This window comes from Mirounga leonina, unplaced genomic scaffold (genome assembly GCF_011800145.1).
Source record: "Mirounga leonina isolate KUSES-001 unplaced genomic scaffold, KU_Mleo_1.0 Mir_153, whole genome shotgun sequence".
Classification (NCBI taxonomy): Eukaryota; Metazoa; Chordata; class Mammalia; order Carnivora; family Phocidae; genus Mirounga; species Mirounga leonina.
The window spans coordinates 23,475,933-23,491,874 of NW_023270387.1; the positions used below are offsets into that span (position 1 = coordinate 23,475,933).

At 45.2% G+C, this 15,942-nt stretch overlaps 1 protein-coding gene across 3 annotated transcripts in view; it reads right to left on the reverse strand.

Moving 5' to 3' along the window:
• ETS1 (ETS proto-oncogene 1, transcription factor) overlaps nt 1–15,942 on the reverse strand; it is a 116,395-nt gene that overhangs the window by 27,329 nt on the left and 73,124 nt on the right. For 2 of the 3 annotated variants that reach the window (XM_035009280.1, XM_035009281.1), the window contains 4 exons: nt 6,100–6,219; nt 4,356–4,556; nt 1,241–1,318; nt 6–254 (listed from right to left, as the gene is read on the reverse strand). In XM_035009280.1, coding sequence (XP_034865171.1) covers nt 6–254; nt 1,241–1,318; nt 4,356–4,556; nt 6,100–6,219 — 648 coding nt within the window. Of the gene's footprint in view, nt 1–5; nt 255–1,240; nt 1,319–4,355; nt 4,557–6,099; nt 6,220–14,182; nt 14,851–15,942 lie in introns of those variants that run through there. The other variant, XM_035009282.1, reaches the window with a different exon arrangement.

Genomic DNA, 15,942 nt, shown 5'->3' on the forward strand with positions numbered 1-15,942 from the left:
CCTACCACGACTGGTCCTCCCCATGCACATGTTGTCTGGGGTTACAACTTCTTGTTTGATGGCAAAGTAGTCAGTCTGCAAGGTATCTGTCTGCAGAGGGTCCCGGAGAATGACCGAGGGGTAGTCGTTCTCATACTTGAGGGAGAGGAGCTCCTCCGAGCTGATGGGATGGAGTGTCTGGTAGGACTCTGTGATGAAGCTAGGCTCTGAGAACTCCGAGGGAGGAACGCACTGAGCATGCTCGATACCATAACCTGGAAACAGAGAACGTGTGCTGTTGGAGAGAGCGCCAATTTGTACCTACAACAGGCAGGTCTTCGCCATTCACAACAGCCCCACAAGACGAAAACAAGCTGACAACCTTACAGGATGAAAGGAACATATTTTAAGTCAGAAGGGCCTAGGTGTTTCACCTTGCTCCACTACTTAACAAGATACTTCCTGGACAAGACACTTCCCTCTTCTGGCTTAATTCACACATCTCTAAAATAGGGATGATTGCAATCTCCCTCGGAGCGCTGTGAAGAAGCGCAAAGGAGAGTATATATGTAAAGTGCCTACCGACACTTCTGGTACACAATAAGCCCTTGCTCTCTCAGTACTTAATATCATTGCTCTTATTAGAGTAAAAATCAAAATAAAATAAAAAGGTAAAATGAAAACAAACCTGCTCAAGACTCCCTTCAAAAGCAAGGCCGTCGGATAAGAACAGCCCTCCCCTAATTCTCTTATTCTGGCCCCCTCTCCGTGAAGGTTAGGCATCACCTACCATAAGGGAGAAGGCTTTATTTTCTGTAACAGAATTTGAAGCTTCATGGAACACTCTTGAGGAAGGATCAGAGGACATGCTGTCATATCTACTAGTAAAAAGGGAAAGAACAAGGGCCACAACCAAGTCCCTAACCCCAACCTCTGATGGCCACCGTGGTACGCAGGGTCAAGTAAGATCAAAGTTCGGGGGTCAAGCTGTAGTCCCTCTGCATGATTTTCATGCTGAAGATATCGGGAGAGATCCTGGTGTGTAGGAGTTGGCAGGTTAATAAAAATACCAACAGGTAAATAGGCTGAAGCCTCATGCCTCGTGGGAATAACAAAATTAATGACAAAGAGGCCACATTTAAGAAAATACCATTTTCCACAGAATTACCACAAAGGAGCCTGAGATCATCTGGGACAGGAATCCTTTCCTAGGTTCCCACGCTAGCAAGCAAAACGAGAGAAGAGTGGACGATGAACTTACTAATGAAGTAATCCGAGGTATAGCGGGATTCTGGATAGGCAGGGTTGACTCCGTTCACTTGATATGGTTTCACATCCTCTGTAACAGGACAGAGAACCAAGCAAAGAGGTCAACAGGCAAGTAGCGTTTGGCCTAAAAGGACCTTGGACACAAGGACTGCAATGATCTCAGTCCCTCTTCTAAGAAATCGGCATGTTCATTAACTGAGCGGGTGTCTGAGTCTACCCTGACTGGGGCCTTGTCTAGAGATGAGATCACAAAAGTATGGCTAAGTCTATTACTTCAGTAGCTGCAAAATGGGATTTAATATCTTGGAAGCAGCACCAGTGAGTAATCTCTAAGGCTTGGGAAGGCATCCCACCCTCATTCTGATGCATGCGTGCACCACGTTACCATCAGAGGTTTTGAGACGTCTTGGGAAGTTACCCGAATTGGTCCCCAACACTTGAACTGATTGGTTCCAAAATTTTTTTCAGAAATACATTACAATCTTTAGGTAGTTAGATTTTAGAGCCCCCACTTCTAACAGATGTCTGGTTTTTGTGTTGTGTTTTTTTTTCCATCACCCCCAGATTTCAAGTGTAGGCCCAGAGAAGAACTGGACACTGGTAAGGTGACTATTTGGTGGCTATGGCAGGGCTCACGTGAAGACAGAGAAGTTATCACTAACTACTGTTGGCAACCAGATGCCAACTCCCCCTGGCATGAGAATGGAATGTGGGTGCAGCTAACAAAGCACAGACAGGATCTCCACTGAACTAAGGTGAGCTCAAGGATCCTCTCATTACCCTGGAATCCAATGGTGTGACCTCGACCATTGTATGGAGTGCTCTGATTCTATTTCACTGTAAGACTCAGACATACAGAGGGAGTGTTGGCTTGGGTTTTTCCTTGGGTATCTGATAGCTTGTTGGGAGCAGAGGCTGCTGGGAAAACAAGTTTATACCTGCACAGAAAAACAGTTCCCAATTGAGATAAAATGATTAAACTTTGTTTTAGCAGCTTATCAGATTGAAACATCCCTGTACCTTTGGCCTTCCACCCCACCCCAAAGAGCTATGTTCTGGGCTGTGTTGCTCTAGTTTAATTACAGAACAAAAGCTTAGCCTCCATACAAACCTCGAGCTGGGCTCTTCAGGGATCTCAAGAGAGACAGTTCCTACTGCCTCTCCCAGTAGCAAATGGGTGGGATGACAGGACTTTTGTCCTCCAACATTCTCAATGATTTCCCGACTGGCCTAAATTCCCTTAAACCTTTTCCTTTGCAGGAAGGTAGGCCACACCTGTCTTAGGGGCCCAGACGCTCCCACCCCTGCGAGTCCATATTGTTATACAAAGAACGCAGGGCAGGAAGTTAAATCGAAAAGACCAACTTTAAGGAAATGAGTGATCTTGAGGAAACCACCTAATCTGCCCTCATTTTACAGATGAGGACACCAACTCATCTGTTGGTCCTCTTATCTCACGGGGCTGTTTTGAGAATCCAACAAGAAAATGCATCAGGGGGCGCCTGGGTGGCTCAGTTGGTTAAGCGACTGCCTTCGGCTCAGGTCATGATCCTGGAGTCCCGGGATCGAGTCCCGCATCGGGCTCCCTGCTCAGCGGGGAGTCTGCTTCTCCCTCTGACCCTACCCCTCTCAAGCTCTCTCTCTCTCTCATTCTCTCTCTCAAATAAATAAATAAAATCAAAAAAAAAAAAGAAAGAAAGAAAATGCATCGGAAAGCACTCGGGAAACAAGGAGCTGCTCTACAGTTATTAGTCATAACTGTGATCACAGACACTCCAACACACCTGGTTGCTCCATGGAGATAAACAGAGGGGAAGAGCATATTAGTGGGATATGTTTGGGTTACACAGTCCGGTAGAATCCACTGTTGTGTTTATACGCCAACAGTTACATCAGATCTGTTATAAGCCTGCCCTATCTTTTCCCTCTATAAACAGGTCACTCATGTCAACCTACAGGAGTGGGTGTTTGTGCAGTTAATGCGGACACCCCGTCGGTGCTTCGGGAAGCCTGTGCCCTGCAGTCCTCAGCGGAGGCAGCCTCAGCAAGATTCACCTAGTTCTGGACTGTGTTTATTTATTTATTTTCCAGCAGACGCTGAAGAGAAGGAAGAAAGATAACACTTCTGAGCCCAGAGGAATCTAATTTGGGGCTCTCCTGAGCATTGCGGAGTGGAAAATATCCTTACACAAAGGAAGGTATTATATGGAACAAAAGTGCTAATCTGGAGCTTTGCTCCCTGCCCCCCGGCATCTGCGTCCAAGCTTGGAGCTGGTGACCACAGGGAAAGGGTGGGCCTGGGTCAGAGAGGGCAACGAGCTTCTAGGCTTACAGTCAGCTGGAGGCCACCGAGGACTGCTGGTAACTGCAATTTATTTTAAGAAGAAATTCAGAAAAATAAGTGCAAAAACACCCAGGTTTGCCGCCTGTTGCTGTTTCTATACTCAGCCAGGACTGTGGTACATGAGTCACTTGGTCCAAAAAGGTTGGAAGAGGCTGGGAGGGGAGGCCATGTCATTACAAGGTTGCAACACGGTGTCCTGATCCAACCCCCACTTCTGCTGCAGATGAAAAAGGTAGCCCACATTGCAGCAATCCCCCCACCCCCCGGGAGTGGGCAGAGAAGCCAGTCTTAGCAATTAGCTCTGAGAAGCTAAGCTCTCTTGTGGAGGTGGACAGGTATCACACTGCCATGGATCAAGGGAATGTGTATTAAGATGGTCAGGGGCAAAAAACAAAAACAACAACCAAAAAAACAACAACAAAAACCAAAAACCAACGATCTGTCTTGGGAGCTGGTTGCTGACACTGCTCGAACAGCCCATGAGTCTAAGGTAAGGACTGGGATCAGAATTCTGCATCCCGAGAAGCTTCGGGAGTGCAATCTTGAGAAATATTAAAATCTGAACCTCCAATACATAAAAGAAACTGACATTTATTGAGCACCTGCTCCATGCCTGCCCGACGTGTCTCCGGAGATCATATATACGCTGTGATCGGACACCCACACGTAATGGCATTGACGTCCTGCCCTGGGCTTTGCTCCCCCACCCACTGCTGCAACAACCCCACATGGCTTCCTCCTCGCTCTGTCCCCACCCTGTTACCTTTCTGCAGGATCTCGAGATGTTCCCACAAGATGTCCCCAACGAAGTCTGGGGCCAGTTCGAGAAAGCAGTCTTTCCCGAGTGCACAAAGGGCCGCTCCATTCATACAGAACTTCTGGAAGTCCACACCTTTCAGGCTGAACTCATTCACAGCCCACATCACCCAGTCCCGAACATGGGTTTCTGTCCACTGCCGGGGGTCTGAGGAGAAAGATCAAAGGAAGATCCAGCAGGTCAGGCTTTCCCTCGTGCCCAAGCGAGGACATTGAAGGATCTGAACTCACCTGAGGATGTTCTCTGATTTACAGGTTTAGGAAGCACCAGCCTGTAAAGGCATGTCTCGGGGCACTTTCTGTAACACTCCCCCTCACACTCAACATCCCTATCCAAGCTAGGAGATCACTACCATCAGCCACAAAGTAATACAGGAATAGTCTCCACCTTCTATTCAGACAGAGACTCATAAATCTCTTCTCTCACTGCCTTACTTTATGAGATTTTTTTTTTTTTTTAAGCCCAGGACCAAGGAACAGAATGACATCTTTCATAACAATAAGAACAAAGTCACGTGCATTCGGAGATTGCACTCACCTATCCCTGCTCTTCCCTGTCGTGACTGACCTGAGGCATTAGAATTAATCATTTTTATCTTTGCTAACTATGGCTAGTCATAATCATAGCAACTAGTAATAGTAAGCCATTCAAATGGTCCTTAGTCATAACAGCATTATCAGGCGCCTGATTTCATTATACCAGACGCTGTGCAAGTGTGGAGTAGCGTCTGAGAACAGACAAGACATGCTCTTCCCGCGTGGCTGAGGTTGAACACGACTACACCAGCGTGGTGCCCTCGGAGCTCAGAGGACGGCAGGCAGGCTGTGCTGTTCACATCGCATCTGCTGTCCAGGTCCCCCCCGCACCCCGACTCTGCCCCCTTCGACCTAGAAGATGACTTTATGAGATGCTACAAAACCCAGGGGTCAGAATTCACTTGATTCTGCTTTGTGATCCTAAGAGGATGTTGGGCATTGCTGTCAGACGAGTTTTGTGGGGAAGTAGTATATACATGAGAAAAGGTTTGGAGGTGCAGTCACAGACTCTAAGATGTGGGTGTGACTGGGCTGGAAGCAGCAAATAGCGATACTCTTACTCGAGAGAAAAGTGTTCTCTCTGCTCTCAATTGTTCAGGAAACGTTGCTTGCTGGAGGCTTGAGTGTTCTCCAGTCATTTGTCCTTTTTGACAACTCCCGTCCCCTTACATTCCTGAATAAACCCTTTCAGATGAGAACACCCAAGCATAAACACATTTCACCAAAGCACATGGTAAAGAAAAGAGCAATCAGTTACATTCCAAGGAATGTAGCTCACTGAGTTCATCCAGTGATGGCCCAGAATGACTCTCATACTGTTTTCCAAGCTTGACTGTGCTTTGCAATTACCAGGAATTGCAACTTCATGGGCCTGGGGCATGGCCCGGGCTGTGGAATTTTTTGAAGTTCCTGAATCTCGTGTGCAAACAAGTTTGGGAACCACTGTCCTACGACCAAGATGGCTATGTCAAAAGCTGGGAGATGGGGAAGGCTTGGCATGGGTCTACGATTGTTCTAGCAGACGTCTGCAACCATCTGCAGGGGCTGACCGAAGTGTGCTTAGTCATGATGTCTGTAGAGATCTACAGCTGAGAAAACTAACCTCACCCGAAAGTCTGATTCCATCCCTCTCTTTTCCCATCAACAAAACACACCTTTTGGAATTCCCAGTCGTTGCTGTTCTTTAGAGAAACCACTGAAAGTAGCTTTCAATGCTTGAGACATCATTTCTTTGCTGCTTGGAGTTAATAGAGGGACATCAGCACATTCCATATCTGTAAGGAAAAAAAAATATATCATATGAATAATAAAAAATAGCACAGGTGATGAAGACTAGACACGACAGTCATCATTAAGCAATAGATACAAATATCAAATCATTATGTTGTACACCTAAAACTAACATATGCCAATTGCATCTCAATTTAAAAAAAAACTAATAGGTAGTTAACCACCCATAAAAGATAATAGGGCATGAATGGCCTGAAGAAGGCAAGCTGAGAAATAACTGTACTAACATCCTCACCAGGGCAGGTAAAATTTGGGGGGCTTTCCACAGTGTGCTAGGCCCTTAAAAAAAAGAAAAACCTGACTGTTGCTTAGAATGTTTTGCATCCTTGACAAAAAAAAAAAAAAAAATGCTTATTCTTTCTGTATAGCTTTACTAATTCACTCATAGTCCCTACTCATCCTTCACATTCACTGAGAGTATTAATGTTGCTACCTACTTCCATGAAAAGGAAATGACAATATTTATTCATTCAACACATCATTACTGAGCACTTGCTATGTGCAAGGAATTAGAGAGGCAAGCAGTGAAGAAGACAGAAATGATCTCTGTCCTCATGGAGCTGGAGATAAGATGCTGGCAGAGGATTTAGGTATTACAGAACTAGTAACACAATTGAACATTCAAATACGTCAATACGGGCTTCATGAGAAGCATAAGATGAGATGTTAACATAGAACAAGAATTCCCGAAAGTCCAGAGGAATCAGAAAAGGCCTCCCTTAGGAGAAAAGAGATGCTTGACCTGAGATCTAAAGCATGCATACGAGTTTAAAAAAGAAAAAACACACTAGACCAGAGTTCTCCCAAGTGTGGTCCCCAGACCAGCTGTATCATCATCACCTGGAAATTGTTAGAAATGCAAATTCTCAAAATTCTCGGCTCCACTCCAAACTTCCTGAATCAGAACCTCTGGGAAGGGGTGGGGGGAGCCCAGAAATCTGTGCTTTTAACTCACAATCCAGGTCTCCTGATGACCACCCAAGTTAGAGGACCATGGTCCTAGACAAGGGGAGGAGCAGAGATGAAGTTTATGAAATGGGGGGAGGAGGGGAAACCTGGCCAATTTTAGTATCAAAAATATCAATGCAGCTGAAGCAGAGGAACCAGGAGGACAGCTGATTGAGAGGAGGTGGAAAGAGAGGCATGGAATCTATTAAGACACCATAGTGGACATGAAGTGGTACCACGCTGTAGTTTTGATTTGCATTTCCCTAATGACAAATGATGTTTAGCATCTTTCCATGTGCTTATTGGCCATTTTTGTATCTCCTTTGCAGAAATGTCTATTCAAGGATTATGCTCATTTTTAATAAAGTTTTTGGGTTTTTGTTGTTGAGTTTTAGGCGTTCTCGATATACCTGAAAGAGCTGAAGCAGGGTCCTCAAGATAGATTTGTATACTTCTGTTCACAGCAGCATCGTTCACAATAGCTAAAATGTGGAGGCAGCCCAAATGTCCATCAACAGATGAATGGGTAAGCAAAATGTTGTATATATACATACAATGCGATATTATTCAACCTTAAAGAAGAAGGGCGTTCTGACATGAACTATGACATGGATGAACCTTCACATTAGGCTAGGTGAGATAAGCCAATCACAAAAAGACACATTATATGAGGTACTTAGAATAATCTAATTCATCGGGACAGAAAGTGGAATGGTAGCTGCCAGAGCCTGGAGGGAGAAAGGGAATGGGGAGTTGTTATTTAATGGGAAGAAAGGTTTAGTTTTACAAGATGGAAAGAGTTCTGGAGTTGGATGGTGGTGATGGTTGTACAACACTATGAATGTACATAACACCACCAACCTATATGCTTAAAAATGGTTCAGGTGGTGAATTTTATGTGTATTTTACCACAATATAAAAATGGATAAAAAAAAAGAGAGAGAGAAGATCATCTTAGCTATTCTGTAAAGAATGACTGAGGAGGTACCTATGAGTAGATGTGGAAGACTTGGTAAAAAATCGTTGGGTGAAAGATGATGGTGGCTTTCACTAGGGAGATGGTGATACAGGTCATGTAAGTGGACGAAGTTGAAGCGTGTACGGGAGGTAGTGGCTCTAAAACCTGATTTCTGTAGGTGGCGAGGAAGAGTGAGGGATCAAAATCTACATGTTCACGAACGTGTCATCCTTTGCGACATCCATCTGTATTTTTATCTCTATGCCCAATCCCTCTTGTACTTGCAGACATGTTCAAAGCAAAGATACATAAATGTGGCTCTGGTTAAAAATCCCCAGCATTCACCTCAGGCACAAGTTCCCATAAAAAGCTAATAGGCAAAGAAATGGCCTGAGAATTCCGATGAGCCATCGCATGATCTTCAGGCAGTGATAACACTTTGCTGTAGTAATTTCCAGAAGCCCTCTTCCTCACCTTGGATCTTGAGGGTATCAATCGAAACTGACTTATACAATGGCTGGGTTCCAGGCATGGCTACTAGAGAAGTTCCTCAACTAGCCATCCCTATGCCCTGACCAGTTAAAAAAAAAAAAATTTCTTGGACATAAATATGTGTTACTGGCTGAATGAAATGGAAACATAGAAGGGAAAAGATGACAATTGGTGATCTCTGAAAACAGGGGCAAATAGATTGTCTCTGAACGTCAAAATGAATGGAAACTACATTGCAAGAAAGCACTTTCTCTCTGGTTTGCTTTGAGTGATGCCCTCAGGAAACAGCTTGGAGTCCAGCTCTGGCCTAAAAGCACAGAAGGGTTCACAGCAGCTGCTCCCCAGGCCCTGCCACCGAGGGTGAATCTGAAGTTCTAGGGAGTGGAGACTCTGGGCAGCCCTGGGCCATGCCCAAAAAAATCTAGTAATCTAGTGGAAAAATCAACATGCCTCCAGGAAGGTTGACAAAATGATGGAAAATCCCAGATTGTTAAGAGGGAAAAACGGGGGGAGGGGATAAAATGTTGATTACATAACATCCAGCCCTTCAAACAATGGAGTAATCATCAAATGAGTCACCAAGAAAGACATCAATGCTGCCCCTTTGTGAACAGCCAAGTGCCAGGTCCAGAAATGTCTCCACTTAGAGTAGAAGCCAGTGTTACCTCAGAGAAAGGGACTTTTTATTTCACCCAAGAGCACTCCTTTTGCAAGGGATAACGGCAGCATCCCCCACCTCCTAGCACAGGGCAGAACACAGGAGTCAATCAACAAATGTATAGTGAATTCACTGTTTTCCAAATTTGAGGCAACTTCCCTTCCCCTTCACTCCCGTCCAACACAAATTCATGAACTTGAACTGTGTGGGTTTTGTTTTGTGTGTTTGTTCCCGCCATTGATTTATGATTCGATGAAAAGAACTTTACTGATGGTGGAAATTGGCCAGGCCAACACATGTGGAAAACACAGGCCAGGCCAAAGGCACAAGCAGTGGTTGTGCTAGAAGCTGGAACTGAAGGATGAGATTGGCTAGGAGGCCCCAGGCATCTTCTACACAGAAGATGCTAAGGTGATGTGAAGGCCAAGGATGACAGGAGAAAGCCTGAGAAAGAGGTTTCCTGGAGTCGGCTTCCTATAACTCCACACACTCTGGCAAGTATGGTCTGGACAGGACTGCGGGGCTGACAGCGCTCCATGCAGGTTCCGGTTAGGGAACCGGCCCTTCCAGGCTCTCACTCACTCTCTCCAAGAGAAGCAGCTGGAATGACTTTTGCCTGTCTACCTCAGTGCCATCTCCGAAAGCCTGGTCCACATGCTATCAGCTGCAGCTGCAGAGAGCCCATCAGCTCTGCCCCTGGCTGCTGGATCTCTTGGAAAAGTGCTCACAGCCCAGCTCGGCTGGCGAAGGCGAACCCCGCACACTTGGGACACCTGCATTTGGACACGATGAGCTCAGAAGGCGTGTCATTGCCCTTGGACCCAAAGGATTCAGACAGGAAAAGTCAGAGCTTTTCTCCCTTATTAAACAGTGTGGAACACTGGTTTTAAAAAATGCAAACCCCCCTCCTTAAGTGAGTGAACAATTAGCCAGGATTGTCTTTATCAGTAGTAGCCTGGGCATTGCATTTAAATGATGATGGATAATCACATTTGAAAGCAGACATTAATCTAAAAGATTAAACCCCCTTCATAGAAAATATGAACACAAAAATTCCCCCTATGGTGTGGTCGCAGCAGTTCTGTTAATTACACTGATCAACAACAATAATGAAATCATTACACAGGTGGAGGATCCGACCTAGTTTAGCCCAAGAAGGCATCTCTGTTATTCCTGCCATGTTTTATCTCATGGTCTGTTATAATATTTTTGCATCAGGTACCAAATATTTCTAATTTTAGGGACGGCATCTAGAAATTAATCAATGTGCCCCCCCCCCCCGGAAATTCACTAACTGTATTTCATGGACAAGTACTAAAATTGTCTTTGTGTTAATATTTGTAATTGCAGTATCTTAAATTCAAATAACACATTTGTCTCAAAAGGCTGAGAACCTGACCCAAAGATATATTATGCCAATACAGCGGAGACTCTAAACACAATGCATGAGAAACTGAAAACATTTACGAGCATATTGGATTTCCTGCCCAGTGATTATCCCTCAGGACCCTAAATGTGAGTTAATATTTATAAGAATCACCCCAAGTTTCAGAGAAAAGAGTTGTACAGAAGCTCGTGAATGAATAACAGTCCCAAACTCTTGTCTTACCAAGACTACACAGTATCGAGGCGGAAACGAACTGGGAGCACTCCCTGAATTAATAGGGGCATAACGAACCAGGGCCATTCTGAATGCATGGAAACATCTGCTCATTTTGCATTGTGGCCTGACCCTGAACAAAAGTTTATACACACCCCATGGATGTTTTAAGTCAAATGCAGAACTGTGGTTTCAATCCACTTATATGTAACTCAAGGTCAAGGGCTGTTCAATGTCCAAGAACCCGTCCAGAACGTTTTCATGTGACTTTTCATGCCATTCTGTTCAATTGTTTGGAACCGAATGACTCATATCAACCATGTTACATAGAATCTATGCCTGAAGTGATGTTTGTTCCGGGAGAAGTCAGGACAGTGCCTTACTGACCTAAGATGTTTGTCCCCTCACCTTTCTCAAATAAACTACAAAATAAAGTGGAGTGTCTGGGATCTGAGAGTTAGGTGATGAGAAACAAAGCTAAGAACTAGAAATGCCAGGTGCATTATTCCAGTCTTGCACAACCATCCAACTGGCCAAACCCTAGCAGGTTACCATGATGATACTATCGGGGGGGGGGGGGGGGGGGGGGGGGGGCGGCTGCTGTCCCAATCAAGAGGAGCATGCAAGAAACACCAAGAATGAATAATATGCCTGACATCTGAAAACCAATTTATGGTCCACTAAGACCCTTCATGAATACTATTTCACGATACCACCACACATGAAACTTCCAAGGGTCCTCGGGAGGTCCTAAGGGATCCCCATTTTACAGATGAGGAAGCAAAGCTCTGAGAGATCAAGTATGGTGTAAAATCAGAGGGCCAGGAGGGCCCAGCCAAGGGCTGGACCCCAGTCTTTCAACTCTTAAAACTCAAGCTCTCTCTACTCCATTCCACTGCTGCAGCAGATAGGAATAGATCAGAGATCCAAGAACACTAAAACTTTTACAACTCAGAGGGAGAAAATGGGACTTTTATTTCTTAGTTGGAAAATTAGATACATTTGAGGAAATAATTAAAAACTTAAACAAAACCTTTCCTGGACTGAACAAATCCAGAATTTCATATGGCTAGCCCCATAAAGACATAATTAAACGCCATTTACAGAATCAACTGTAATCTTGTCCCTTCTCGGGACTATGGGTAGCAACGCTTCCTTCCTTCCATACAAAGTGACACAGATTAAATGACAACCTGGCTTCCTTCCTCGTCTGTGTTCACCCCTGAGTCACCTTGACGGGCAACTGTGCGCATAATATAAGGTTAATTAGTTACATTAAGTCTTACTGAAATATATTTCTTAAAGTGAAAGGAAATCAAGAAGAAGCCTTCTGGTTCATACCGGGAGGAAACAGAACAATAGCCCCAACTGGAAAGAGAATTCTGAAGACAAGGGAAAAAGACATAGTGGGGCGTGCACGGGGCTTGTCTTGGCTTGTTGGTCAAAAATCCATGGGCTCTTATCTCAGTTTTGCCACTAATATAATCACACTGGATAAGTCACTTAATCAGTGCATTGCCAAAAAGAAGTCTATTAATAGGTTCTAGGTTAATGTTGAATAGCATTTTTAATTTTCCTTATCGCAATTTTCAAACATCCACCGAAGTAGAGGGAAGAGTACAATGACATCGTATTTGAGCTCTATCAACACTACCAGTTCCTAATTCATCTCCTTCCCCACACACTGAAGAACTGTAAAGCTAATCCCAGACCACATGTCCTTTCACCCACAAACATTTTATTGTCATGCAGACATTCTCTAGATAAAGGAGGATCATAATAGGAAAGCTGACAAGAGACAGATAAACCGATGGAAAAGGAGAATAAGCCTTCAGATTACTTTCCACAGTGCTTACATCAAGGTCTACATTTTATTTATCAGCCCATGTGAACCACAGAGCTTGTTTGAGAGCAACACTCTGCTATGATCTGGAAAGTGAGGAAGTTGGATCAGAGAGAGAGGAGCCCAAATCAGGATGGAAAGCCAGTCCCTTGGGCTCCCCTGACCTACAGGCAGAGACCACAGGGATCATTCTTCCTAAGGGTTCATGAACTTGTAACTGTAACTAGGAGTATGCAAGAAAAGGCTGGGACGTTGGCAAGCAGCCAAAGGGCAGTGCCAACCTGCCTAGAAAGTCCCAGTGTGGGAAAGAAGGCATCTTTACTCCTTTAGATCAATAGAAATAGAAAAATAGCTGTGGCCAGGGGCTGCTCCCTCTGACCGCAGAGTTCACTGTCCCTGGAAAGTTGTTACTGGCCTCTAAGAGGACGTCCCCCTTGAAGACCCTAATATCTCATTAGAGTGTGACAGGAAAAATCCCCAATTCGCCCTCCAACCCCATGTCTGTTGCTCTGGCTCTCATTCATGGACAGGTGGGTTGGAACTAGGGATCAAGAGACCAGTCAGGGTCCTCTTTCTCCCACACGCCTGATTCTCAATCCTGTAATAGGCTCTAGAAACTTGGCAGGCAGGCCTTCCAGCGGAGGGAGCTGGTCTAATCCACAAAGCCCCTGCGCTGAGGTTAGTGCAAAGAAGGGAAATCAGTGTGCCTCCTCAGGCCCTCAGCTCTGTTTTCACAGACCTAATGATGGGACAGAGCAATGAGGGACGGGCAGGACTGCACTCCGGCAAGCAGAGAACAAGATAGGGCTTGGCACACCTTCTGGAACCACCCATCCCTACCCAATAGTCCATCACTGCCCCACGTCAGGGGACACCAGGAGCTCTGAAAGAGACTCTTATGAGTTAGGAAAACCTACAACCAGGCTTCCGCCCTCCTCTTAATACCCAATCTCCTACAAGCCACCCGCCAATTAAAAAAAAAAAAAAAAAAAAAAAACCAGTCCAAAGAGGGGAGAAGAAGCGGCACAGAAAAATCCCCAATTCGCCCTCCAACGACCTGGCTGACCCAAAAGGCAAGCCAGCGTCCAGTTACAGCCTCTTGGACCTGCTGCCAATGCACACTGCCACCAGGGAATGCACATAGGCTTGGGTACAACATGCCACCGCCGAGGTGGATGCCCCTTCTCAGACGGAAGCCACCGCGGAACAAAAGAGATGGTCCCCAGGCCCAGGCAAAGCATGCTCCCGACCGCACCGGGGAAACCGGCCCCGGGTCCCGCAGCCCGGCCTGGGAAAGATGCCTGCAGAGAGGGCTTCTGAACATCCGAACATCTGTAGGAAGTGACTTCAGTCCTCTCCCTTCTTCCCTCCACCCACCCCTGCCCCATCCCCCACTAGGAGTTTTAACACATTATTACCACTGAAGTCTTGAGGATTTGGTGACTCACCAGGCTCACACATGGTTCCAATGAGCCCTTGACCATTACATGGTAGGGGAGCAGGAAAAACAAATGAAAGCGGTTGTAATTCGGCAGCGCCGGAGTTCAGACCTGCCAGACAAAAGGGATTGCAGGCATGTTCCCAAATCCGTTCAGGCACCTGACATGCAAAGCTATTTTTAATCACTGGATTTATTTCTTTCCTACGCCCTCCACCATCCTCCACCTCAGCAAATGTTTCGAAGTCAGAGCAAAACCCAAATTAATTCCAGGTGTTCAGGGAAACCCAGAGAGGCTCTTCCGTTCCAGAATCTGAGCCAGAAAGCAGAACTGCCCCCTGGGTCGTGCAGCTAAGTTTTCTTGCTCTCTACTTAGAGTAGTTCAAATCTCCTACCCTACACATTGGGCAAATGGCCTGAAAGAGGAAATACTTGAATGAGTGAACTCTGCCAGAATGACTCCTCAATTCTGTGTTTTTTTTCCAACAGCCCTGGCAAGAGAAGGTGCACGAGGACAGGTCTCCAAGAGCAGCGAGATGGAGCATTCTTTCGTTACCCAGGATTCTCACCCCACCTTGCAGGGAGGATTAAATTAAATTAAATATGTGTGAAAATACCAGAGCCTAATACATAGGAGGTGCTCAGTACATGACTGGTGACTTGGACAGAACTAAAAAGTATCTTGTAAAATATCAAGACTAAAAAAAAAAAAAAAAAAAAAAAAAACCACGATTTTACTTCCTAATGCTTTGAGAGACAGCAAGGAGACGGAATCTGGCAATTTTCCCAGGTACAAGGAAGCAACAGAGAAAATAAGAAAAAATGAATGCAAAAATCCGATCCTGAGATGTCAATGGAAATCGACATCTCCGGAATCTGGCTCTTTGTTTAAAACAGAATAGACTAATTTCTGACCTATGCTGCACCCTCCAGTCTGCTATGGGGGAAACCTGTTTTGCAGCAATATCATCTCAAATGTGTCTTGCCACGACAACACCTCACAGCTCCAGGATCCAACCCGCTTAAGATGCCATTTGGTTTTCAAAAGGTCCTAAGAGTGCCATTTCAGAGTCAATATGGCACAAAACAAAATTGTAATTTGGGCCTCAAGACCCTTTTCTAGATGTTTGAAACTTGCCAAAACTCAAAAGCTGCATTTTACCCTCGTCATCCACATGCCCTTCAATGTATGACACTCCCACGATTTAAAAGGATGTTTTAACTGTGGAGATTCAGATTCCTGCATAAAAAGGGACAGCTCAACAGAGTATTTTGAAGAATAATTGAAAGTTCTGACATGATCCTTTCAAGCCATTTACGGAGTATGTCACATGCTTCATATCATTTCCTATGTAGATGATTACACTTGACTCCCACCACACCACACGTTTTACAAGTCCTGAATGTCCCAGAACCGTGTGACTTCCTTGTCATGAAAAATACAGAGAAAAACACAGAGCCCCGTTTCCATATTACTCAGGAGGAAAGCCTGAACTGGTCCCTTTCAGCCCCAAAGCTTTTCAGACGGCCACAGGCGCTCCTAAGGGCTCTTCCCATCTTACACTTCTGAGTGAGGCCAAACTCCTGCTCTGCCATCAACTAAAATCCTCATGACAGGACCACAGGCTTTTGGTGCCAACGTGGCCCAGGATCACCCCACTCAAGAAGACTCAGGAAAATATCTAACGTGCTCCATCTTGCTATAATATAATCCCAGCTTCCTCTACTTGGACTTTACACATGGGCCTTTGATGCCTCCCTCCCAGAGAC